Source organism: Eumetopias jubatus, unplaced genomic scaffold (genome assembly GCF_037043125.1).
Source record: "Eumetopias jubatus isolate StellerSeaLion01/CBP00866 unplaced genomic scaffold, mEumJub1_p1.0 scaffold_4, whole genome shotgun sequence".
In the NCBI taxonomy this organism is placed as follows: Eukaryota; Metazoa; Chordata; class Mammalia; order Carnivora; family Otariidae; genus Eumetopias; species Eumetopias jubatus.
The window spans coordinates 9,051,295-9,076,502 of NW_028274810.1; the positions used below are offsets into that span (position 1 = coordinate 9,051,295).

At 46.8% G+C, this 25,208-nt stretch overlaps 1 protein-coding gene across 3 annotated transcripts in view; it reads left to right on the plus strand.

Moving 5' to 3' along the window:
* Positions 1-25,208, plus strand: part of CD58 (CD58 molecule) — a 77,060-nt gene that overhangs the window by 21,541 nt on the left and 30,311 nt on the right. Inside the window, exons 3-6 of one of the 3 annotated variants that reach the window (XR_015767958.1) lie at positions 1,501-1,764; positions 7,792-7,872; positions 10,533-10,569; positions 23,842-24,064. Coding sequence is in view for 2 of the 3 variants with exons in the window: in XM_028102140.2 (XP_027957941.1) it covers positions 1,501-1,764; positions 7,792-7,872; positions 10,533-10,569; positions 14,933-14,942 (392 nt within the window). In the remaining variant the exon portion in view is untranslated. Of the gene's footprint in view, positions 1-1,500; positions 1,765-7,791; positions 7,873-10,532; positions 10,570-14,932; positions 15,254-23,841; positions 25,190-25,208 lie in introns of those variants that run through there. The other 2 variants (XM_028102141.2, XM_028102140.2) reach the window with 2 other exon arrangements.

Below are 25,208 nucleotides of genomic sequence, written 5' to 3' on the forward strand. Positions count from 1 at the left end.
AGAACCATCAATTCCATTTCTCAAGTGCACAGAGCAACTCGGGGCTGCTGGGAGGTGCTTCCTGGGGCTGCTGTGGGTGTGTGGTAGGCAGGATGGACCTGAGGAGGCTTAGAGAGGAGGGTTCCGGGCTTGCTAACTTTGAGTCAAGAGGAGCAACTCCTTACTCTTTTGAAAGCTATTGGTCTGTTGCTTACAAGTTAATTTGGAGAAAGGTTTCCATTGCTTGCTTTCAGGCAACATGTAACAAGTTATGTGAACTAGATTAAACCTAACAGCTGAAGAAGTCCCAAGCAGAAAAGGAAGTCATGGGTGACTCAGGTCTCTAACCAGGTGTGTTACTTAACTGAGTGCGAAAGAAGTCTAGAGAAGATGGGGGGAAAGAGTTGAATGTTTTCAGTTTTTAGATTATTTTAGATTAATAATTAGATTATAAGCATTCCTTTGCCTTAGGAAATATTGTTTTAAATAGCAGCATAGTATTATAGCATCTCGATGAACGTTACTTTGCTTTAATTTGCTTTTTTGTAGATGTTCATAAAGCATTGAAATTTTATTACCCAAATGCTACCATGACCATTTTCTGGAGAGTCCCTAGATGTGTACATGTTTTCTCAAATGTCTTATGGTTAGTTGTTGACGCAAAGTAGAGATGCAAGAAAGGCATATGAGTGAACGAATGCACGAATGTCTAATGGGATAAACTAGCATTGTGGTTCTTAACCCGTCCTTGCAGGTTCAGGCTGCTGTAGCCAATAGGGGGCACTTGCGAGAGAAAGACTGGGCCTGAGGCCTCTAGACTGACAGGTCTGTGACAGCTGCCATCCCCTCCTCTGCCTATTAGCAGAACCCGCTCTCGGCATGGTTCTGTCGCATGCTTTGCCAACATTGTAAGTCAGATATCTTCTGGAATTCAACATTTTTAGATTTCAGAAAGGTAGTATAAACTATTTCCTCTACATATGTTAAGAAGCAGCCCACTTAGTTTTGGGGGAACCACCTTATACTCAAGCACGAGAATATTTTCAGTACAAGAGGATAATGAATATTTTAAGTAAGTGAGAAAAATAGGGAGCATCTGGCTGGCTCAGTCAGTCGAGCACACAACTCTTGATCATGAGTTCAAGCCCCACGTTGGGTGTAGAGCTTACTTAAAAAATAAAGAAATAAAAATAAAAATGAGGTAAGTGAGAAAAATAAAAACTGTTAAATCCTCATGTCAACTCAGATGAGGATTTGGAGCTAAGTGACTTTGTTGCTATCCTGTGGAAACTCTTGGCTTTCTGAATCGAGGATAAGGGATTTGGTGCCTGCGTATATTCTGAACTTGAGCAGGTAGATCTGACCCAGAAGAAGAGAGAGTTCTCTCCCCTGGGTGCTCAAGGAGGTGGTCTGCTTGTCTTTTCCAGCTCATAAGGAAGTTGGGAGCTCTTCATACCTTTGTAGACGATGAGCCTAAATGTCACTCTTTCCTGTACTAAATACTACATTTCTTTTATCCAGATCCTCTTCCATCTCCAACACTAAATTGCACCTCGACTGCTGAAGACATTACAGTCCATTGCGGGATCCCGGAATCTTACAACCACACAGAATTTTTAAACTACTCATGGAATTGCTTTTCAGCACTGTGTGAAAGTAGCTCCGATCCGTCTGAAGTGTTGATTAAGAAGAAAAATGATCTCTCACAGGAAATACAGTGTATTGTTAGCAACCCATTGTCCAAACAGACATCATCGCTTGCTTTAGCAACCTGTGTCCCAAACAGTGAGTAAACAGCCCAGTGTGTCATGGCGGGGATACTCTGTATAGGTGGGGTCCAGAGACCGTGAGTGGTTCGGGAGTTTCAAACCAGAGATGCTGACTTGCATTTCACAAGTCTGAAATGTAAAATGAGGTATGGTTTTCACAGACACTGCATTACAGATATACACATAACATTTCTTAGCCTTTTCTGTGTCAAGCACCGTTCTCATATGTTTGTTAAGTAATTCAGTCTTCCCGCAACTGTATGAGTTGGGTACTAGTCACTACAATCTTTATATTATGGGGAGAAACCTGGACACAGGGAGTTTAGTGTGATTGACTGCCTCAGGTCAACAGATAGTAAGGGGCAGAGCCTGGTTTTGAAGTCAGGCCATCGGGCTCCGGAGCCCATGCCCCTAACTATTCACAACAGTACTTTGTAATGTTCTTAATAACCATTGTGTTCTTAAAGGCTGCACTTGCGCTCCAAGAACGTGCACTAGGTACATTTGTCTATAGGCTATTCCATGAATAGCCTGACAATCTGTCTTGGCTGTGGTCCTTTTATTTTGTTTAACTATCATGTACCTTTGTAATTTGCGATTTTTATTATCGGGTTTTTTTTTTTAGATTAGATTCCCAGTTTACAGACAAAAGGATCAGTAATCTGAAAGTGGGTCATTAGAACATAAAAGAAGAGATGAAAATTGTGAACACCTTAGTGTGCAGAACAATGTCCTAGTTGTAAATAGTGAACCGATCTCAAGGGTAAACACAGACTCTGAGTCTCCTTGGGCAGCGATAGGGTGATGCTGTGAATCAGTTTTTTTCTGAACAAGCAACTGAAACAGAAAAAGGCAATTAGTCAATATAATGAATATAAAAAACCTTGAATTATATTTGATTAGTGAGCCCTTCTCCCTGAGTCTCCGATGTACTGTCCTTTTTGAAAATTTTCTTTCCTGTCCCCTTTCTTTCATTTCTCCTCTCTCCTTTTTCCTCTTTGCTCTCTCCTCTCTCCTTTTCTTAGTAGGTTCCATGCCCAGGGTGGAGCCCAGCATGGGGTTTGAACTCACCACCCTGAGATCAAGACCTGAGCTGAGATCAAAGTCAGATGCTTAACCGACTGAGCCACCTGGTCACCCTGAAAATTTTCAGATAATGACATGGAGGCCTTAAGTTCATTTTATCATTTTCAGACTAAGCAGTATGACTTCTGGGTAAAACAAACGAATACTTCCAGATGAAGTGCAAAATGAGTTCCAGTTCTTAACTGATGGTTTTGGTCCCTAAAGGCAGAAAAAAGACCAAACGCACAGAGGTACCACTCAGGGCAGCACCCTTCGTGCAAGTCACACAATTATCCAGAAGATTTGAAAGCCAGCTGCAAAGTCAATGACAATTGTTACGCTTGGAGCAAACACTTCTTTATTAATTCCACTTAGTGGGTGTTGCATAACATCCAAGGTGTATACCATATCCAAGGTGTGGAAGTGCAGTTTGCATGCTAGCAGATAGTTGCCTTGTCATGGGAACAAGAAACAAAAGCAGTGTGCTTTTTTTGGCTTTGGCCTGTGTGTGATTCACATAACCAACAAGAGAAAGAAGGTATTGTGTGCAGAATGCACGAGCAAGTTGAAATCTTGAAAAGCTTCTTGTGCCCCAAGAGTCAAATGTTTGAAGGAAATAATTTCTGAAGAGGATCCTCTATAGATTTATATGGAATATTTTAAGAGATTTTCCAGCATTTTGCCCTTGCATAGGTTTTCATTTAACCTTTACCATTAGAATTGAGTGTCCAAATAAGATGCCCTTCCCTGTAGATACCTTGAGAAAAGATTGTCTTGATCACATCCCTCTCATTGATGATTGTTAATTTGCAAACAAACTCTCTGTGTTATGCAATAATGGTGATTCATCTTTCTTTTACATTTCCCCCCCAAACTAATAGTTCACATTGCATTGTAGATTTTGAAAGTTTGAGAAACATTGCTAGGTAGTTCTTAGGTCATCTAAATCCTGGAGTGATGCTGGGGCAACTGGGTGGCTCAGTGGGTTAAGTGTCTTAACTTCATCTCAGGTCGTGATCCCGGGGTCCTGGGATCGAGCCCCACCTCGGGCTCCCCACTCAGCGGGGAGCCTGCTTCTCCTTCTGCCTCTGCCCGCTGCTCCACCTACCTGTGCGTGCTCTGTCTGTCAGATAAATAAATAAAATCTTTAAAAATAAATTAATAAATCCCAGAGTCGTGCTGACATAGGAGACCTATATCTGGGGTCCTGCATCGGGCTCCCTGCTCAGCAGAAAGCCTGCTTCTCCCTCTCCCACTCCTCCTGCTCGTGTTCCCGCTCTTGCTGTGTCTTTCTCTGTCAAATAAATAAATAAAATCTTAAAAAAAAAATTGTGCTCTCTGGAGTCAAACAGGGGTTCATATCTCTTTTTGCCTCAAAGCAAGTGGGAAGAGAGAGGAGAGAGCACAGTCCTTCCCTTTAAAGATCCACCCAGTGTGGCATGCATCACTTCCAGTGCCAGCAACTTGGCCAGACTGAGTTCACGGCCATGGCCACTGGGGGAGGCTGGGAAATGTCCTCCTTAGCTGGCTGGCCATGCACCTACTTAAAACACAGGGGTTCTATTACCAAAGGAAAATGGGGAGATTGGGTATGGGGACCACTAGAGGCTTCTACCACAATGAATATAACTTGTACCATTTTATTTTATTTTTAAAGATTTATTTATTTATTTGAGAGGGAGCGAGAGGACATGTGCCAGTTGGGGGAGGGGCAGAGGGAGAAGGAGAGAGGACATCTCAAGCAGACTCCCTACTGAGTGCAGAGCCCAGTGCAGGGCTCCATCTCATGACCCATGAGATGATGACCTGAGCCAAAACCAAGAGTTGGACGCTTAATTGCCTGAGCCACCCAAGTGCCCCTAACTTGTACCATTTTAAAACATAGAGGAAATCGGAAAAACTTAAAGACTGATATAAGTAGCAAATGTAAGTAGAGCTTCTTGCTTTTTTGCACCTCACTGGTCATGTCGTGTACTCCCTGGGATTTATACACCCAATTTAGAAACTCTGGGTCTCAGCCAGAGGTTATGGTGTCTCGGAAGACCGTGATAGCAGCAGAGATTGGGAGAAGTGGTTCAGGTTAGGGTACATGTTGAAAATACAGCCCCAAGAATTCCTGATGGTTTGAGTGGGGGAGAAGGGTCCCTAATAAGAAATGTGCAAATGACCCCCAGATTTCTGGCTCAAGCCACTGGATGAACAGTGTCACCATTTACTGAGACTAGAAAGCAGAGAAGCAGGTGTGTGGAGGATATAAGAAGTTTGGTTTGGGGCATGTTTGAGATGCCCGTTAGATTTCAAATGGAGACGTCAGGTAAGGCGCTTTGATTTACGAGTCTATGTCTCTGGTGAGTTGTTAGCATGGGAGAAGTAAGTGTGGGCAGAATCAGCATATAGTCGGCATTGAGAGCCGTGGGACTAGGTGAGATCACCTAGTGAGCAGATACGACAGGGCCTGAGTCTCGGGAACTCCAGCATTTAGAGGCTGTTGAGAGGATGAGCGTCCCGCGGAGGAGACTGAGAAGGACCTCCAGGGAGGCAGGAAGAAAACTCCAGCATGGTGGCATCTCAGGAGCCAGGGGAAGAGAAAAGGAGTAAACTGAAGAATTTGTATTACTGTCATTGTCATCTCCCCTGACTATCTGCCCTCCCAGAGTGGTGGCAGCATCTGGCATCGTCCCTGGGAGAAAGGTTTTTGGAAGGGACTGGATCAAGTACTGTTAGATTCAGCTATTTAAAAAAAAATTTTTTTCCTTTTTTTTTTCAATATCGGTGGCGTAAAAATGTAGATGACTTCTTTCACATTAACTGTATATCTGTATATCTCCCAGGTAGGCAGTGCTAGGTGTACTGCTGCTTGATGAAGTTGTCAGAGACCCAGCAGCAGCCCGGTTCCTCCCGCCTTCCCCACTATTTCAGGCAGGAGGGTCCAGAAAAGGGAGACTTTGGAGAAACCCCACACAACCCTTCCTTCAGCTCAGGGCCCAACACTTAGTCACGTGGTCAAACCTAGCTGCAAGAAAGGCTGAGGAATTAATCTTTGAGTGGAGTGACAGTATGCCCAGCTGAAAATCTGAATTCTGTTGCTAAAGAGGGGTGAATGGATAGGGGGCGTTACAGGGAGCTAACTAGCAGTTTCTGGCCAGGGGCTTCTCAGATCATACAGGTGGGTGACTTTCTGTTTGTCCTAACCCACCTGTGTTCCGAATAAGAGGAAAGGGTGTGTGTTCACATTCTCATTCTCATTTGTTCATTCACTTTCTCTCTCCCCTCCCCAGCCTCTCCCTTTTCTTTTAACCCTCGGTGTTTGCCGTTGGTGACCCCATCCTTCCCTTAGCAGTGCATTTTGATCATTTGCCATATGCTTAAGTATTCTGCCTTTGTATTTTTAGTAGCTGGATGGAGTCCACCTTATAAACATGTCTTACTTTTCCGTTGAGGACACGTGGGTTGTTTTAGCTTTTTTGATATTGTCAGGAAAGCTGCGGTAAATATCTTTGTGCCTTTTTTGGAGGGAGGGGAAGGGCATGTCACTGGTGGTTTCTGTAGGTTAACATCTTAGAAATGGACTTGTGGGGTCAAAGGATGTTAGTAGAGATACCAATGGTATCTCCGCAATAGCTTGATGGTGGTAGCTAATAGCTGTTCTCAAGGGGGTGTTAACTGATGCTCACAACTGCCCTGTGAGATGGGCATATTTATCAATCCCATTTACAGTTACCCCTTGAGGAAGCTGAGGCACCAAGAGGTTAAAGCACTCTCTGAGTGTTGTCATGGTTCAGTGAGACTGTGGGCGTATCACCTAGCACAGTGTCTGGCTGCTTTATGTCAGACGTTTGTACTGAGCACTTGTTACGCTACTGCCAAATTGCCCTACCAGACACACGCTGCTAAGTTCAGCTTCCACAGGTACTGTGGGCTAGCTGAGAACGACACTTCTAGTGTAATATTTGCATCTTTTAATAAATAACATTGGGCTTGCTATGTATCAACCTTGTGCGGGCAAGTTTATTTATAAATATAAATAAATAAATAAGTTTATAAATATATATAAATAAATAAATATTTATAAATATAAATAAATATATTTATATTTATAAATTTATAAAATTATAAATATAAATAAATTTATAAAATTATAAATATAAATGTATTTATAAATAAATTTATTTATAAATATATTTATTTATATTTATAAATATATTTATAAATATAAAATTTATTTTTATAAATATAAATAAATATTTATAAATATTTATAAATTTATAAAGTCGGTTCTCTTGATTTGTGGTAGTCGTGTGTCATAAAGTCACCGTGAATGCGGAATTAGTGAATACTGAATGTTGCTTCTGGGAAATGCAGGGTGTAGGCTCCTGCAAGCTTCTGGTCACATTTTGGCAAGAAATCAATAAATAACCTTGCTTTGTGTGTGTTTCTATTTAAAGACTCCTTATTATATATGTATTGTTGATTCATGAACATTGGACTCCCGGCCAACAGCGCCATGGCTTACGCCTAGATGAAGCATATCTAACACATATATTTTCTCTGAAAGGCACATCCCAGCCTTCTCGCACTTAGGAACGCTACACAGCATTTTGGCACTGTGTTCGGGGCTATTTTAGACAACGAAATAGCCCACAAAAAGGGACAAAAGTGTGGCAGTAAACAGACCAGGAACAGGACACTTGCTTACATTAGAGGAGAGGACTCAAGAACAAGAGCGTTGCCTTGTTTGGCCTCAGCCGGGGATGTGCGCACCTAGCAATCAGATTTCTCACCATCCTGCTGCACATGTCCTCCAGGGACCATGAATGTGCTGTGAGCATTGATGTGGGGAGGACACATACATTTTAGCAAATAGGTAGATTGCAGATATGGAATCTGCAAATAAGGAGAGTCACCTGGATCTCTGTTTTGATCAGTCTGGCTATTTCTTTCTTTCTCACCGGCTTCCTTTTTTTTTTTTTCTTTACAGGTCAGTCAAGGCACAATTTTGTGATTATACCAGCAATAGTCCTCGTAGCAGGAGTGGCATTTTTTTTGCTGTTTAGAAAAGGTATGTTTCAAAAAAATAAGTTTTCAAACTCGAATTGGGTTTTCAAAGGCTAGAAAATTAATAGTTTAGAGACTAAAGCAAAGTTTGAAATTTTAAGCATTTGGAAGAAAAGCAAGCCTTTTGTTTCATTTTGTGTTCCTTGTTGTCCGAGGTTGCTGGGTCTGCCAGGTTTGCCAAGATTTTGCATGATCTTGAGGGCGAAAGGAATCCTTAGGCCATAGGGGGCTTTACAGATGTGAAAACACAGCCGGCTGTTCCCCAGCCTCCTTCTACTTGTGGTCTGCTTCAGCAGATATTATATCTCTGGTCTCCAAGCTAGATTTTGCAAAAGACCTCTTGCTCTTGGCTGCCAGAGCCGTACTTTCCATGTCTTCTAGCCCAAAAGGATGTCCCGGGGAAAAGGCAGCTGTTGTTGGGGTTTGGTGACTTGGAGTGGGTCATAATGACTGGTATTACCTGCACTGCCTTCCTGAGCCATCCTTGCTTTCTTAGAGATGTGGGCCAGCCTTGGAAGGCAGCCCATGTGCCCTGGAGAACAGGTAACCTGTCCCCCATCCTGTTCTTTCCTGGCAACAACAAGCCCCTCCTCAAGCCCCAGGGGACACAGACCAGGATCCAGGCTGTAAATGTGAAGACCAGATGTTCTTGCAGCCCCGACACTCTCCATATCCGCTTTCTCCAGAGGGCTCTTTGCAAGACTGATTTGTCACTGCCACAGGGAATGCATAAGAGTCAGCTTTCAGCCACGTGATGCTGTGTAGGACCCATGTCATTTCACATTCACGTCTTGGACCAACTTAGATTTCGGGTTCCCTAGACCTACACTGCTCAGTACCGTAGGCACTGGCCACGTGGAGTGGTTTAAATATAAAATCAAATTCATTAAATTTAATTTAAAATTTCTTTCTTCATTTGAACTATCCACATACGGAGTGCTCGGTAGCCACAGAGAGCCAGCGGCTACCGTAATGGGACGGACCAGATAGAGAAGAATTCTATCATCGCAGAAAGTTCCGTCTTTGCTGTCCTAGACTACTGTTTGCGCATTGCCACTAGAATATGGCGTCCCAGGGATACTGCGTCCGTATTATAGGTTGCAAATACCACAAAGATCCCTAGGTAGTAGATTACAAGTCCATTGACTCTCCTCTAAATAAGATAGAAAAATCAGCTGAAGAAAGTTTTGAGGCTTCATTACCAATGAGTAAAATATTGGGGGAGCCCAAATGTTCTTGTAAAAAATTATTTTTAATCCCCAAATAGCAGCATCATTGTTAATCGTCTCCCTAACAGATTGGTCCCCAGAAACCAAAATCATTTTCCACTCAGAGTTCTTGTGGGTCTGTCACCAGAATACCTGAACCAAAAAAAAGGTGGTACTGAGTGCCCATATAATTCCAAAACAGTCGGTTGATTTAGGTTTTAAAAAAAAGAAGTTCACTCAGTGGAGAGAAAGTTACTCCCATGGGCAGTACCGGTAGCTCTGTATAACTTGAAAAAAAAATTGTCTTGAAAAAAATTACTTCAGCCAGCTTCACAATCGTAAAGCCATAACTTGGGAAAGGGTGAGGCATTTGGCACGGAGCCTCCTGAGGGGGACAGGGGAACGTAAGCAGCTGCGGCGGTGAGTTGTATTTGACAGACACCGGGGTAAGTTCAGTCGAGCCTGCGGACTAGGCTGCTGGACCGCTAGTCTGGCTCCGGACAAGGGCCGATACCTTTTATGGGAGGACACTGGTGGGTACGTGTGTGGAAGCCATATCTTAATGTCCAAAACGGCGCTGTCCAAAATGGTAGCCATGAGCCACCTGCGGCCGTTGAACCCTTGAAACGTGGGGGTCCAAACAGATGTGCTGAAATAGAAATTACACGCTGGATTTATAAGACTTAGTACTTGAAAAGGGCTGCAAAATATCTCATTAGTAATGTTTGTTTTTTTGTTAATATTTTATTTATTTATTTGAGAGAGCGAGAAAGAGAGAGAGAGAGCACCTGAGAGGGGGGAGGGTCAGAGGGAGAAGCAGACTCCCCACCGAGCAGGGAACCCAATGCAGGACTCGATCCAGGGACTCCAGGATCATGACCTGAGCCAAAGGCAGTCGCTCAACCAACTGAGCCACCCAGGCGCCCAGTAATGTTTATTTTGATTGCATGTTAAAATGATAGTATTTTTGACACATTGGGCTTACTAAATAAAATATTTTGAAAATTATTAAAGTGTCAAAATTAAACATTAAAATTAATTTCAAAATTAAAACATTTTGAAAATGAATTTCACCCAGTTCTTTTTCCTTTGTGAGGTGACTGCTAAAATTGTTAAATTACCCCTGTGGCTCATATATTCCTGGGCAGTGCTGGCCCACGCCATCCGAGCCTGCCCTACATCTTTAGCCTTATGCATGAGCTGCTGTAGAAATAGCCATTGTTGTTAGCAGTGTTTGGTTTTCTTCTTCTGTCATCTGATGAGCAGTTTTGGAACACCTCTTTGGACCCCCTTTGTAGTTAGTTTAACTTATGCATTTGGAAGAGCAGGAAGACCAACTTGACAGGTGTGGTTTAGAGTGTTCCAGATTTAGGTCTCCCATCAGGCAGGCTGTAACTGCAGATTTCAGCTTTGCTTTTCAGTCCTTTAACTGAGTTGAAAATTCCTTCATTTGTAGGTTGTCTGAAATGTGGCAGAAACACAGAGAGAACCGAGTAAGTACCCTGTAGACTGTACAGTGGGTAAGTTACGTATCATGTAGCAGAACCAGAACAGCCCTGATGTAGAGCGCCTCTTCCTTGGGGACCATCTGTGTATCTGTCACTTGTCTTGAATGGTAATATGTAGCATCAGCGCTGGGCTTGGCACTTTTCCGTGTAGCACCTCCTCACCGCCTCGCGATGGGCCTTGCACAGGGGTGTCATTACCACTTGCTTAGAGACAGCGACTATGAGAAGTCAGGTCCCATTGCTAAGAGGCAGTCGAGCTGGGATTCAAATCGGGGTCTTCAGACTCCGAGGGTTATACTGTTAGCCTCCGTCTCCCATCCCGGGAGAATTGGACCAAGGATTGGATTCACTTCGGGAGCCAAGGTCAGAGCTGGGCCTGTATCACAAACAAAAACTAGGATCCAGACACAGTTAGGAGCAGCAGTGCTGACTAAACTGCCCTGTGGAGGCTCCAGAAGGACCCCTGTCCCCCTGCCAGGTCCTTGGCAGTCAGGAGGCAAGGGCCCAGGAGCTGGGCTTTAGGGGGTGATGGGAAGAGTAAAGGCTCAGGGCTGTAAAGGGCGGGGTAGGGAGTGAAGAGTCATCCTCTTTGGGGCAGCAGATATCGGTGAATAGAGGGAGCTGGGGCTGAACTGACAGGCTGGGCCACGCAGATAATGAGGGAGAGTGGCCAGAAGGTTTGTGTCATTTTTTTCCTGGGAAACCGCTGAGGATTACTGAGCAGAGCTATGCGTTAGACAAAGCATAGGGGGAATTAACAGACAAGAGGCTGGAGAAGGGGACACTGGTTGGTGGACAATGAAACAGTGCAACCAAGCAGAGAGGGCCTGAATCATGGTGGTGGTCGTGGCAGAGCGGCCGTGGAGGGCTAGGTGCGGGAGGAAGTGTGGCGGTCATATTAACGAACATTCCAGCTGAAAGGGCAGGCTCCCCGGGGCGGGGGTGGGGGCGGGGGTGGGGTTCCCTGCCAGCTCATCTCTCACGGGCCTCAGACAAGTCACTTCAACTCTCTGTGCCTCAGTTGTCTTCTGTGGAGAATGGGCATAACAAGAGAAGAGAAATAATAGTGTAGGTAATAATAGTATAGGAATAGCAACATGTATAAACAAGTTAATAAAAATAAAATGCTTTGAACAGTGACTGGCTCAGAATGGGGCTTAATAAATGTTACTGTGCTATTATGGTTTTGAATATTATTATTATCCAGGAAAGAAGCCAGAAGTGGCAGGAAATCCGAGGCTTGGTGCCTGGAAGATGGGTGGCCCCGCCAGGCGTACGGAGGAGTCGGGCGCGGCTCTGGCTTGGGAAGCTGGGTCTCTGCTGTGACGGGCTGAGTGTGGGGTGTCCGCATTACTTGGGTCCTAGGTCCGGCACATAACTGCAGAAGTGGCTTTAGGGGCTGTGGCTGGAGCTACAGCATCTTCATCAGTACAGTAACTGATGCTCTGAGCATCTGAGGTCACCAAGAAAGCCACGCCCAAGGCCCTCGGGTGACAGGCAGAGTGGAGGAGCCGGGGTGGGATGAGTCCGGGAGGAGAGCCAGGGTGGCCCCCTGCTAGAGACCCTCAGGGAGGAGAGGCTAAGGAGGAGGGCGGGTGGTCAAGACCTTTGGCTTTGTTGAGTGAGTTGCTGATTTTCAAGAAAGCCACAGGGTCAGCGGTTGGAGTGGGAATGAGGACGGGCCTCTGCGCAACAGGGAGTACCTGCGTGCCCCGGGGCCCGGGGACTCAGAGGGTCCCTTTCTCCCCAGCTGCTGGCCGGGACACACCCAGGTTCCCAGGGAGGCTGGCGATGGCAGGAGGCCATGCGGAGGGGGCTGGAGAGGGGCTGAGCACCAGTAGGTGAGGTGAGGAACCGGTGTGCCAGCAGGGAAGGGGGTAGAGAAAGAGGCGCGGTGGCTGTTACAGATTGGCGGCAGTAAGCACGAGTGCCCGGGCAGGGCGGGATTCCCGGTGCGCCTCTGCTGAGACCCAGCTGGTGAGAGCGGGGCGGGGGGGCGCCGTCGGAAGCGTGACTGCTGACGTCATGCAGGGCGGGCCGTGAGCCAGCGGTGATGGAGCCTTCCAGAGCTTATGCCCTCGCCGGAGGCTCGCTTTCACAGAGGTTCCTGCAGTGAGGTCAGGCACTGTGTTAGCCGATGGCTTGAGATCCGGTTCCCAGGGAGGCCCGACACTGTGCGGGATTCAGAGAAGGGCTACGTTAGGGCTCCCACCCTGGAGCAGCTTGTGAGCACACTGGAGAGAGAGGACGAGGATGTAAACAGTTAGAAGGGCGGAGGCACGGGGTAATGGGCCAGAATGTGTGGTGGGGTTGGTCAGGGCTGGGCAGCCAGCCGAGGGGAGGCGAAGAGGCCAGAGTCATCAGGAAGACTCTGAAGGGGGGGTGGGGGAGGATGGGAGCTGGATCTTCAGAGCAGGGGTGGAGTGGAAAAGGCCTTCCAGCCGGGAGAAGCAGCAGAGGCAAAGACATGGAGGGGAGCTAAACCCTCGTGGTTCATTTGACGGAGAGATTGGCCTACTTAGCATCAAGGTGAGCAAGTGGCAAAAGAGTGAAGTCAGGGCCATGAAGATGGAGCGGTATGGGAATAGGGAGCCATTGTAGGCTCTTGAACAGGACAGTTCCAAAAAGCATGAAAAGCACTGCTTTGGGATAATGAGTCTAGGAAGGAAAAGGTGACATCTGAGGGTGACATCCTGAGGAGAAACCTGGGTAGCTTGGGGCTGGGTATGGGAGCTCACATTTCTTGGTGTATTTTTGTTTACTCTTCAGATTTTGTACTTTGTGTATTTACTACCTATTTAATAATAATTTTTAAATTTACAGAGCCCCCTGTGGCTGCAGTGGGACTTCCTTAAACTCAGTTATTAAAAGAGTTATATATATGGTGGAGAGGGTAAGAGTTGGAAGAGTAGTGGGGGAGGGGACACGCATAACCAGGAACAAAGGCCAAATTGTCACATTTCTGTGATGACCGTGTCTGAAAGAGCTAGACCCAATCAGAAAATATCTAAGGACAGCCAGTAGATTTCAGACAGCTGAGAGAAAAACGGACATGATATCACACTTTTCACCCAGATAGGTCAATGTCAACAATTTCCGGGAGTGCTGGTAGTCTCCGTTTTTGTGTAAATGCCTAGAAAACAGGTCACAAATTCACCCGAGTTAAAAAGGGAGCAGAGAACCCTGTTCCTGTGGGAAGAAAGATCTGCAGTCCGTAGGCCATGTCTCAGCCTGAAGGGGAGCTGGAGAGGCAGGCCCCATTCATTGGCAGGAGGTGCAACAGGTGTGGGCGTGGGTGAGGAGAGCCCCCAGGGGGGCAAGGGGGGCGGGAGAGCAGCAGGGCACCGAGCCCTGCACCTGCAGAGCTGCTCTAAGGAGTCCTGTGCCCGCTGGGACACGTTTGAGAAGCAGCGCCCACTTCATCCCCCTCAAAAATTTACTGCACCCATTTTCACGTTCTAGTAGATTATTTATTTTAAGGTTTTATTTACTTATTTGAGAGAGAACACAAGCAGAGGGGAGAGGCAGAGGGAGAGGGAGAAGCAGACTCCCCTCTGCAGGGAGCCCGATGCGGGACTCGATCCCGGGACCCCGGGACCAAGACCTGAGCTGAAGGCAGACACGCAACTGGCTGAGCCACCCAGGCGCCTATTAGATTCTTAATAAGGAAAGCTCATAATTTGCTCCCTTTTACCTAACCCCTGTGACTCCAGCGCTCACTCTTTATGATCTCTGGCCACTAACGGGGTACAGATATTTGGGGAACCCTGGTGTGGTCTGGGCTGCGCCTGTCAGATCTGGTCTGACCTATGAAGTACAGACTGTTGGGAAGGCACGAGGCAAGAACGGGGACCTCAGTTTGAAGGGGCGTGTCCCGGCAATTCTGCAGCTTTGTGCCTGGGCTCATTTCCTCTGAGCTAACCCCAGGCCGGTCCTGTCACCACTGTGGAGATGACTCACCAGGAAGAGAGGCTGAGGGAGGGGCAGAAACTATTCCCAGGAGACTCATGTGGCAAGGAGCAGATAACTGCCACAAAGAGCAACAGCTTACGTAAGGGTCCTTAAAGGTCTCAGCTTTGTTCTTTGGAGAGTTCGATGCCACTCAAAGGCTGAGTTGGTTTGAGGAAACAGGGCTGTTAGCGAGTGCCTCACACTGAAGGTGGTACTTCCTGTGGGCCTCCAGCTACCATCCCAGGAGGGCCCAAGACCAGTCTCCCTCCATCTCTGCTCCCCGGAGCCCTTGGCTTTGATGGCTTTATTGTAAAAGGGCTACTCACATTAGACTAGGAGGGTAATTTGGTCTGCATTTTACAAGTTACTAACATGAGCTCTCTTTTTTTTTTAATAGTCCCAGTTGACCGGTACTACAAGGTGAAATCAAATGTATAGCGACTAACTTATTTAAATAATGGAAAAAAAGCCATCTGATTTGCCATTCAAGTTTATGTCATCTTCGAGGACATTTTGGAATTCTAATCTGAAGTGGCCCTCCACCAGAAGGTTCTTTTTTGGCAGAAATATCAACTAAAAACCAGCACCAGTATCTACCCTATCCCTGCTGTGATCTATGACTAGATAACTGTAGATCATTTTGCGTCTCAATTTTTTACTATAAATTTTCTATCAGAGATATAAACTTGTAAATATGTAAATATATACATAAGTGGTAGATGGTTTGGCTTTTTTTTTTTTATCTTAGGTCAGAAAAATATCCTGAGTCACGCACCTCAGGAGGTGAAAGTTTTTTCCTAAAATCTATTCTCTGCTTCTCTTTTGTTTTATTTTTTTTTCGTTTTTTTAAAAATTATTTTTTTTCAGTTTTATTATGTTATGTGGAGAAAGGGGAACCCTCTTACACTGTTGGTGGGAATGCAAGTTGGTACAGCCACTTTGGAAAACAGTGTGGAGGTTCCTCAAAAATTTAAAAATAGAGCTACCCTATGACCCAGCAATTGCACTCCTGAGTATTTACCCCAAAGACACAGATATAGTGAAAAGAAGGGCCATATGCACCCCAATGTTCATAGCAGCAATGTCCACAATAGCCAAACTGTGGAAAGAGCCGAGATGCCCTTCAACAGATGAATGGGTAAAGAAGATGTGGTCCGTATGTACAATGGAATATTACTCAGCCATCAGAAAGGATGAATACCCAACTTTTACATCAACATGGATGGGACTGGAGGAGATTATGCTAAGTGAAATAAGTCAAGCCGAGAAAGTCATTTATCACATGGTTTCACTTATTTGTGGAACATAAAGAATAGCATGGAGGACATTAGGAGAAGGAAGGGAAAAATGAAGGGGGGGAAATCGGAGGGAGAGACGAACCATGAGGGACTATGGACTCTGAGAAACAAACTGAGGGTTTTAGAGGGGAGGGGGTGGGGGATGGGTTAGCCCGGTGATGGGTATTAAGGAGGGCATGTGCTGCATGGAGCACTGGGTCTTATACGAAAACAGTGGATCGTGGATCACCACATCTCTTGTTTTAGAGGGAAAAGAATTCATTGCAGGATCGGTAGTAGAGTGAGGGAGGAGATGGACAAAGTACGTTCTGTGTCCTGAGTCTGTGGCTCTTGACAGGAGGCGAGAACACACGGGTCGTCCGTTTATTTTGCTAAACCAGATCGCCGCCATCCACACGCAGGGAGACTTGTCTCATGAAGGTCTCTTAACTCACTCCGTGTCTGGTGTTAGTTGTCACATGGGCAGGGAAACAGCAGAGAACTCTTAAAAACTGTAAAGTCCTATACAAATGCAGAACAGAAGCCTCTCCTGAATGAGGAAGCAGACCGGCCCTGGCTGTCCCTCAGGTGGCCATCATATATACCAACATCCCAAGCCCTTAGCTCCTGAACCCACACTACCCCTGGAGCTCCTGCCACATGAGAGTCTTCAGCCTGAAAGAGGAAATACTGCTTTTTCACACCAAGACAAAGTGTGCTGAAAGCCCCATGAGGCAGCTCTCTCTGGGCCCCTCCCAGGTATCAGCAAGAATGAGGCGGGGGCCTGGGAGCCCTGAGTACTGCTGGGAAGACCCACCCCTACTTCTCCCTGGTCCTTCCACCTCTGGACAGCAAAGCTTCCTATCAAAATGTGTGTCTGGCTCATCCTGTGAAACCCTTTATTCCAGGCCCTGTGGGGAGCCTGGGACTCCCAGAACATCCTTCGCCTTCCAGACCGTTGTCTCTAGATGCTCTGTAAGGCCCTTTCTGACCCCTCCATCAACGGCAAAATTCCTCGTATTCTCTGCTGTGAATGTTCCCTCCACCTTTCTGTTCTCACCGGAACCTGACTCTCCCCAAGCGATGCTGCTTCCTGAGGCCCTCTCAAGGGCCAGTTCCTTCCTCTCCTGTGCTCCTTGGACCCCGGGCAAGAGGGAGGGCCGGTGTCCTCCTGGCTCCTGTCTGCTTCCAGCCCACGCCTCCTTCCTCAGTTCCAGTGGGCAAACCAGCAGATCACCACCCACCACACGTCCCCTTTTCTGGTTATCTTTGTTGTTCCTCAGCCTGTGAAGATTTTAGCGCTAGGTCCAGATCACTCTTTCCTAATGCTCCTCCCTTCAGAATCTGAGTGTGCTCTCAGAAACCCCAGGTCCAGTGCCCTGGCATGGTCTGCCCCAAGCATCTTGCCTCCCTCCCTCCTCAGCAGCCACCGTCCTGGTCTTGCCCCTGACCTTCTACCACCACTGCCTGCAGCCCCTCACAGTCCCTGTTACAAGCATCCCTGCTCCACTCTCCGTCTCACACGTCTCCCCCTGGGCGCCCCACTCCGCAGACCCCGCAGCCCCACCAGGTCCTCCAAGCCAATGACCCCACGGCCCCCCACTGGCCTGCAGCCACTGCGACTTCTCATTCCCCGAGCCATGCTGGGTCTCCATGTTCGTCATGAGAGCAACCTGCTACCTTCACTCTTTTACCCTCCTGTTCATCCTCCTCATTTGGCCCAATCCCAACCCTGGGCAGAGTCACCTCTGCTGGTTCCCTCCCTGCACCTGAGCTGCTAAGCACCCCTGCAGGCAAAGACAGCCCTGGGCTGAGGAGTGTCATCTCAGTGACCGTAGACCTCCAGGGGGCTCCCAGTGGCTCTCAGATGGCCTCACTGCATTGCCCTGGTCTGCTCACTGTCTCCTCCCATCTCTTCCTAGACCTGAAGCCCTGTGTCCTCATGCTCAGCTGCTCACCTCACTTCCTCTGTCACTGAAACAAAAGCATCCAGAAGAACCTCCCGCCACATGTCTACACACCCAGCTGCATTGGCAGCCATGTCCTTTGCCTCCCCTCCTGTCACTGTGCATGAACCCTCCTTGCTTCTCCTGAAACCTCCAGTCTCCCCCCTTTGTCTTAGTCTGCCGGGGCCACCGTGACAAAATACCAGTGGCTTAAAAAACAGAAATTAGACTGGGTTACTTAAAAAACAGAAATTTATTTTCTCACAGTTCTAGAGGCTGGAAAGTCCAAGATCAAGGTGCTGGCTGGTTTGGCTCCTGGTGAGGCCTCTCTTCCTGGTTTGCAGGCGGCTGCCTTCTTGCTGTGTCCTTTCATGGCTGGGAAGAGCCCTGGCGTCTCTTCTCTTCTGAGGGCACCGGCTCTACCAGAGCAGGTTTCTACCCTCAGGGCCTCATGTAACCTTTGTCACCTCCTCACGGTCCTGTCTTCAAATAGAGTCACACGGGCGTTAGGGTCTCAACATGTGAGTCTTAGGACAAAAATATTCCATCTATGACACTGCTTCTGTGTGGGATCCCAGCTGCCCTCATCTATTTAGGAGATCACTCTTTGTCTACCTCTCTCCCACCTCATCAGCATTTACCTTTCTGCTACGTCATACAAACAGACTGTCATTTCCCACATTTCAAAAAACCAAAATACTCTTGATTTACTTCCCCATCTAGCTCTTGTCTAATTTTTCCACTACCTTTAATGGAAAAGTTTCTCGAAAGAAATGATCTGTAATTTCTTTTTTCTGACTCCTCTCCTCCTTTCTTGAACCCACTTCAGTCAGGCTTGTCAAGGTTACCAGGGACCCCCTCCCCCAGCTGTGGGATCTGGTGGGTAGCTCTCCAGCCTCATCTCACCATGTCTGCAAGCAGCATTTGGCTCAGTGGAGTAGTTCCCACGTACTTAGTGCTTTGTAGGTGCTAGGTTCTACAGGGTCTGCCACAGGAAAGCTTGCAATGTGATAGGGCAAACATCTGTGAGCACTTGTGATGAGTGTACTAAGTCCTAAAACAGAAGTATAGACAAAGAACGAAGGAATTATAACCATATGATCCAGCTGTTCCACTCCTTGGTATATCCCCAAGAGAAATAAAAACATGTCCACACAAACTTGCATATGAATGTTCATAGATCATTACTCATAATAGCCAAATGGAACAATCCATTTGTCCGTCAACTGAAGAAAAGATAAAACGTGGTACATCCAGACAATGGGATAGTAGTCAGTGTAGAAAGTAATGAGGATCTGAGGGCGCCTGGGAGGCTCAGTTGGTTAAGCAAGTGTCTGACTCTTGATTTCAGCTCAGGTCTTGACCTCGGGGTCATGAGTTCAAGCCCCACATTGGGCTCCCTGCTGGGTATGGAGCCTACTTAAAAATAATAATAATGAGTGTCTGATATGTGCTACCACATGGTGAGCCTTGAAAATGTGCTCAGTGAAAGAAGCCAATCCAAAGAGACCACATACTATATAATTTCATCCATACAAAATGTCCAGAATAGGCACATCTATAGAGCTAAAAAGTGGATTCCTAGTGGCCCAGAGCTGGGAGGAGGATGTTGGGTCAGGGGAAGGAGTGACTGTTAATGAGGGCCTGGTTTCTTTTTGGGGTGATGACAATGTTCTGATATTGTAGTCATTGTATAACTGTTAGACTAAAACCATCAAACTGTACACTTCAAATGAGTGGCTTGTACTGTGTGTGAATTATGTCCCAATAAAACCGTTATTATAACAAAAAGAACTAAGCAATTAGAGGAGGGCTGGCCCTGGGAAAGGCAGCCCTCCCCCACCCCTGGAGCCAGGCTTCCCCATCAGCTGCTTCAGCCCTGGCTCAGCCCTGGAGGCTGACGGGCTATGTGGGTGACTTCCCTAATCTCAGGACCCCAACTACAGTTTTCCCCACTCCGCCTGGGGCTGAAAATTACCAGAGGATAAAGCGACCTTCTATTTGGAAGGCAGAGCCAAGAACAATCATCTAGCCTCAAACACCAGCCAGTGAGTCTATGAAAGTGTCATGAACCAGAGTTCAACTTAGAATCTCAAGACAGGGGCGCCTGGGTGGCTCAGTCGTTAAGCGTCTGCCTTCGGCTCAGGTCATGATCCCAGGGTCCTGGGATCGAGCCCCGCATCAGGGTCCTAGTTCAGCGGGGAGTCTGCTTCTCCCTCTGCCTCTGCCCACGACCAACCCCCACCTCACTCATGCTCACTCTTTATCTCAGATAAATAAAATCTTTAAAAAAAAAAAAAAGATTCTTGAGACCAGTCGTCCCACTGTATGTCTCCTCCCGGCCACCCTCAGCCATGCTCTGCCCCGCATCCACATGCCCTGCTCATCCATCTTCTTCTGCATTCCCATTCCCTGCCCAGCCCCTCCTTCCGGGCTGTCCCCCTGCAGAGCCAGTGGAACCTCCCTCCACAGTCAGCACTGGAACCCCCCCCCCCAACCCTCGGCCTCATCTCTGCATCCCTGGTGCTCCTCTGGGAGGCCTCTGGCTCCATCAGCAGCCCTCACCAAGGGACAGGCAGGTGCTACTGCTCTCTCTGATTCATGCATGAGGAAAGCCACAGGCACCTGTCCAAGGTCAGCCGGTTATAAGCGAAAGAATTGGGCCTCTAACCCAGGCAATGCAGCCCCAGAGGGCTCTTCACCACCAAGCTACACTAAGAGAAGTTAGAGGCATGTGGCCACTCTTCCACAGAGAGTGGGGAGACCTCTGAAACCCTCAGTTTTATGCCCCCCACCCTCAACTAAAAGGTCAGCTGTGCATGTCCACCAGCCAGAGGAAGCCCAGCCCTGGCCACTGGGCCATGTAGTGAGAGGCCTAGTAGCAGCCCAGAGCCTGTGTGGCCCGAGCGGAAGTGGCCGGGGGTGGCGGAAGTGAGAGTGAAGTGAGCAGATGTGTGGGTTCCCTGGGCAGCCGGGGGAGTTAGAGTTCTTCCTCTCTCCACCCTCTTCCTCTTCTTAATCTTTTTTTCTTCTTCAAGATTTATTTTTCAAGAGGCTTTCATGCAAAAAAAAACAAAAAACAAAAAAAAACTATTGATTAAAGTAGTAGGCCTCTGTTCAGGGAAATAGAAATCAAAAGCACAATGAGATGCCACCTCACACCGGTCAGAGTGGCTAAAATGAACAATCAGGAAACAATAGGTGTTGGCGGGGATGCAGACAAAGGGGAACCCTCCTGCACTGTTGGTGGGGTTGCAGACTGGTTCAGCCACTCTGGAAAACAGTATGGAGGTTCCTCAAAAAGTTAAAAATAGAACTGCCCTATGACCCAGTGTTTGCACTACTAGGCATTTACCCAAAGGACACAAACACAGTGATCTGAAGGGGCACATGTACCCCAATGTTTATAACAGCAATGCCCACAAGAGCCCAAATATGGAAAGAGCCCAGATGTCCTTCGATGGATGAAGGGATAAAGAAGATGTATATATATATCTATATATCTTGCCATTTGCAACGATGTGGTTGGAACTAGAGGGTACTATGCTAAGTCAAATAGTCAGAGAAAGACAAATAGCATATGATTTCACTCATATGTGGAATTTAAGAAACAAAACCGATGAACATAGGGTAAGGGAAGGAAAAATAAAAGTAAGATAAAAGTTGAGAGGGAGGGAAACCATAAGAGACAATCATAGGAAACAAACCGCGGGTTGTTGGAGCGGAGGTGGGTGGGTGGATGTGGTAACTGGGTGATGGGCCTTAAGGAGGACATGTGATGTAGTGAGCACTGGGTGTTCTATGCAACGGATGAATCACTGAATTCTACCTCTGAAACTAATAATATGCTATATGTTAACTAAATTGAATTTAAATAAAGAGTTGTTTAAAAAAAAGAAAGAAAAAAGAAAAAAACAAGAAACAAAACAAAACAAAAATAAAGTAGTAGACTTATGTGTGTTGATTTGGGAATCATTGAAAAGCACCCCAATCAAGACCACCGCAATCACTCACCAGCCTCCTGAAATCTGCCCCCCTTCACTCCTTCAGATGCAATAATCAGTTCAGGCCAGAGCAGTTAGAGACCTGTTTAAAAATGACTCATGAGGGGCACCTGGGTGGCTCAGTCATTAAGCCTCTGCCTTCGGCTAAGGTCGTGATCCCGGGGTCCTGGGATCCAGCCCCACGTCCGGCTCCCTGCTCGGCGGGAAGCCTGCTTCTCCCTCTCCCACTCCCCCTGCTTGTGTTCCCTCTCTCTCTGTGTCTCTCTCTGTCAAATAAATAAATAAAATCTTAAAAAAAAAAAATGACTCATGAAACCACTTAATAACCACACCTCTCCTGGCCAATCATTTGGAGACTGGAGCAAAAGAAAAAAAATGTGTGCCCCTGTATACACATCTGTATGTATTTTCTTAACGAGCAAGATTTTTCTAGAACATTACAGTAACAACAACAACAACAAATTGAAAAATTGAAAAGTAGGTGTATTAGAACTCAACAGTATTTTAAGTTTAAATATTTTATTTATACCCTAAAATAGTGTTTATTAGAATAGTACTTTCCCGGCTTTAATGAAAAACTCAGTAAGAATTTCAAAGTCTACTTCTTTGCTTATCTTATTTTCAATGGATAACATTGCCATGTTTAGGAATTTCTCTTGACCAGGTGGGCTGATGACGACTACTGAGGGCTGCCCAAGGGGCTGGCTGTGTCCCTTGGTACTATGCAACCCTGGCCAGGCTTTGGAGGCCAACACCAGCCTGGCCCAAGCACCCAGGTTTACCTCACCCACAGGAATTAAAAACGTTATCACCACTGCTGTTCCCCGGGGCGGGGGGAGGGAAAGAATTTCTCTTGATCAGGTGATGATCTTAGTTTTCCAACTGACTTTAGCTCACTGTAAAGCCCTTCAGATCACGTGTTTATTTAAAATGTTGAGATTTCGCTCTTCACAGATTTTTTTTTGCTAATTTTGAATCTTAAGTATATTGCATTAAGTATTATTTATCTTGATTACTGAGTTCTTTTGGTGCCCCCTTAAGTTTTGCCCCCTAGCTGAGGGTCTCACTGGCCTCACCCTAGTCCCAGCCCAGCTGAGAATCTTCTGATAGCAGAAGTATCATAGGAGAAGAAAGAAAACCAATTCATTCCTTCGACAATGAAGTCACTTGTCCATCCATCCATCCATCCATCCGTCCATCCATCCAATCATCCAACATGTTAACTGAGTGCCTACTATGTGCCAGGCACTGTTCTGGACACTTGGGATATAACAGTGAACAAGAAAGACAAAAGTCTGCCTTCGCGGCCCTGCATTCTAGTGGCGAAGACAGACGTGAAACCAGTTAAATAAGGGACGTACAGTATTAAGGGCTAAGAGAAGAATAAAACAGGGAACCAGGGGGAGCGTCAGAAGGGGTGAGGTAGAGCTCTAAGAGAGTGAGGGCCCACTGTGTCCACAGGGTGGGAAAGAGTCAGCCCATAGGTGTGTTTTGTGTAGCCTTCACAGTGTTAATTTTTTTTTTTTATTTAGATGTCTTTAGATGCACACCACTCTCTGTTTCACCATTGACTCTCTGCTTCCCTATTGTCTTGCATCCATTTTTTTTCTTGGCTCTGTGCCCCAAGCCATGGAGACAATTGTGTGCTCTAAATATGCCCAGAAGCAGTAGAGAACAACAGGACGGATAGACAGGGCAAACGACATTCCTTTGGACACCCCAGCCTGTGTGGCTGGGGCATCGGGGCCAAGAACCCTCCACCCCCACATCTTTACAACGTGAAGTCACAGCCCACAGTGCCAGAGTGGGAGCATTCCCCGAAAAGGGCTGGGGTTTAAGTTTTCCACCAACAAAGAGAAATGAGAGCTGAGTCAGAAATAAGTGGAGTTATGGACATTAGAGGACATTCCATTTCCTTCACGTCTTAGTTTGTAGACTAGGAATCACGTCCACAAGAATAGCATCTATTGAGCCTCTCCTGTGTACCAGACGCCTTTGGACTCAGAAGCTCTATGTGATCCTCACCATAGCTGCTCAAGTGAGGTGTGATTTTTCCCACTCTTGTCTTCCGTTTCCCAGGTGACAGGCCGATGCTCAGAGCGATGAAGCAACTTGCCCAAAGACGAGCAGCAAGCTCTTGCCACAAGCGTACCCAGACCCTGTCCCTCTGGCCCAAGAGCAAGTTCTTGCCGTAAACCTTGCTGCTTGTTGAAGAGATGGAATTCCTCCTCCCATCCTGTTGCTACAAATGTTATGTAAGGTGCGCACACCTGCAAAACACCTGGCCGGTCCTCTCGCGGTGGTAAGTACTTCTGTGAAGACCCATCTCATTTGAACCTCAGGAAAACTGTGAGTGAGATGGTGTTGCCCCATTTTGCAGAGAGGGCAACAGGTGTAGTGACCTAAAATGGTATGTCCAAAGTTACCTAGCAAGTTGGGAGACGTGAAGCTGGGCCAGAGTCCTGTCCCGACGCTGCATCACCCAGCCCAAGACAGGATTGCAAACCCTTGGACGGCCCGCCCCCGGTCAAGCCACTTACCCCACACTTCTTGCCATAGCAGCGAAATGCTACCCAATGTATGGTGAAAGGGGTGGGCTCCTCCATGTCTGCTGACCCCCACACTCACCCCCAACCCCAGATATTTCAATCACAGAATAACTGACTGAGTCACATAGAGAGCTGGATATGACCCAACAGGGCAGCTCCCCACTCTCCCATTGACAGCACGTGGACTTCTGCCCCTGGTGACTGACTCGCCGGGCTGGGTGACCCCGTGCATCCTCCCCGTGAAACGCCGGCGGCCCTTCCCTCCCGGGGGGCACACTGAATGCGTGGGCCACAGGGCACTGTGGCTTCCCTGTTGACCTGAATGTCACCTGCAGTGACATGTGTTTTCTCCCAAGCCTGTTCCATGCTGGAGTGCTTCAGTGAATGTCACATAAACTGGGGAAATGTGGGTGTGAAAGAAAGAGTTATTGTTTCTGCCAGAACCAAGCTGACAGCAGAGACTTAATAAAGGAGAGATCCTAAAATAAGGTTATTGTTGGATTGGATGGAGGCAAGACAACGCGAAGGATCGGAGGCAAAGCATGGTATCTAAAAGGTTCCTGTACTCAGCTTGTTTTCAGGTGTCTAAGTTCATGCTCCGCTCTGTGGAAACCAAAGTCAGAAATTGTAGACAATGCATCCAGGGTGTGATTTTTGTACACAGGCACGGTACGGCAGAACTCCCAAAAAAAAAAAAAAAAATAGACATATTCTCAATGCAAAGGCCTTGACTCTATGTCAAACTACTGGTGAAGGAATGTACACGTGTATGTTTTGGGTTAACAAAATGTTCAAGATACGTATATGTAATTCAAGTTTTCTTCTCACGTATACCCACACACATGCTTTTACATTAATAGAGAAATGGGATTATGTGATATATGTTGTTTGAATTTT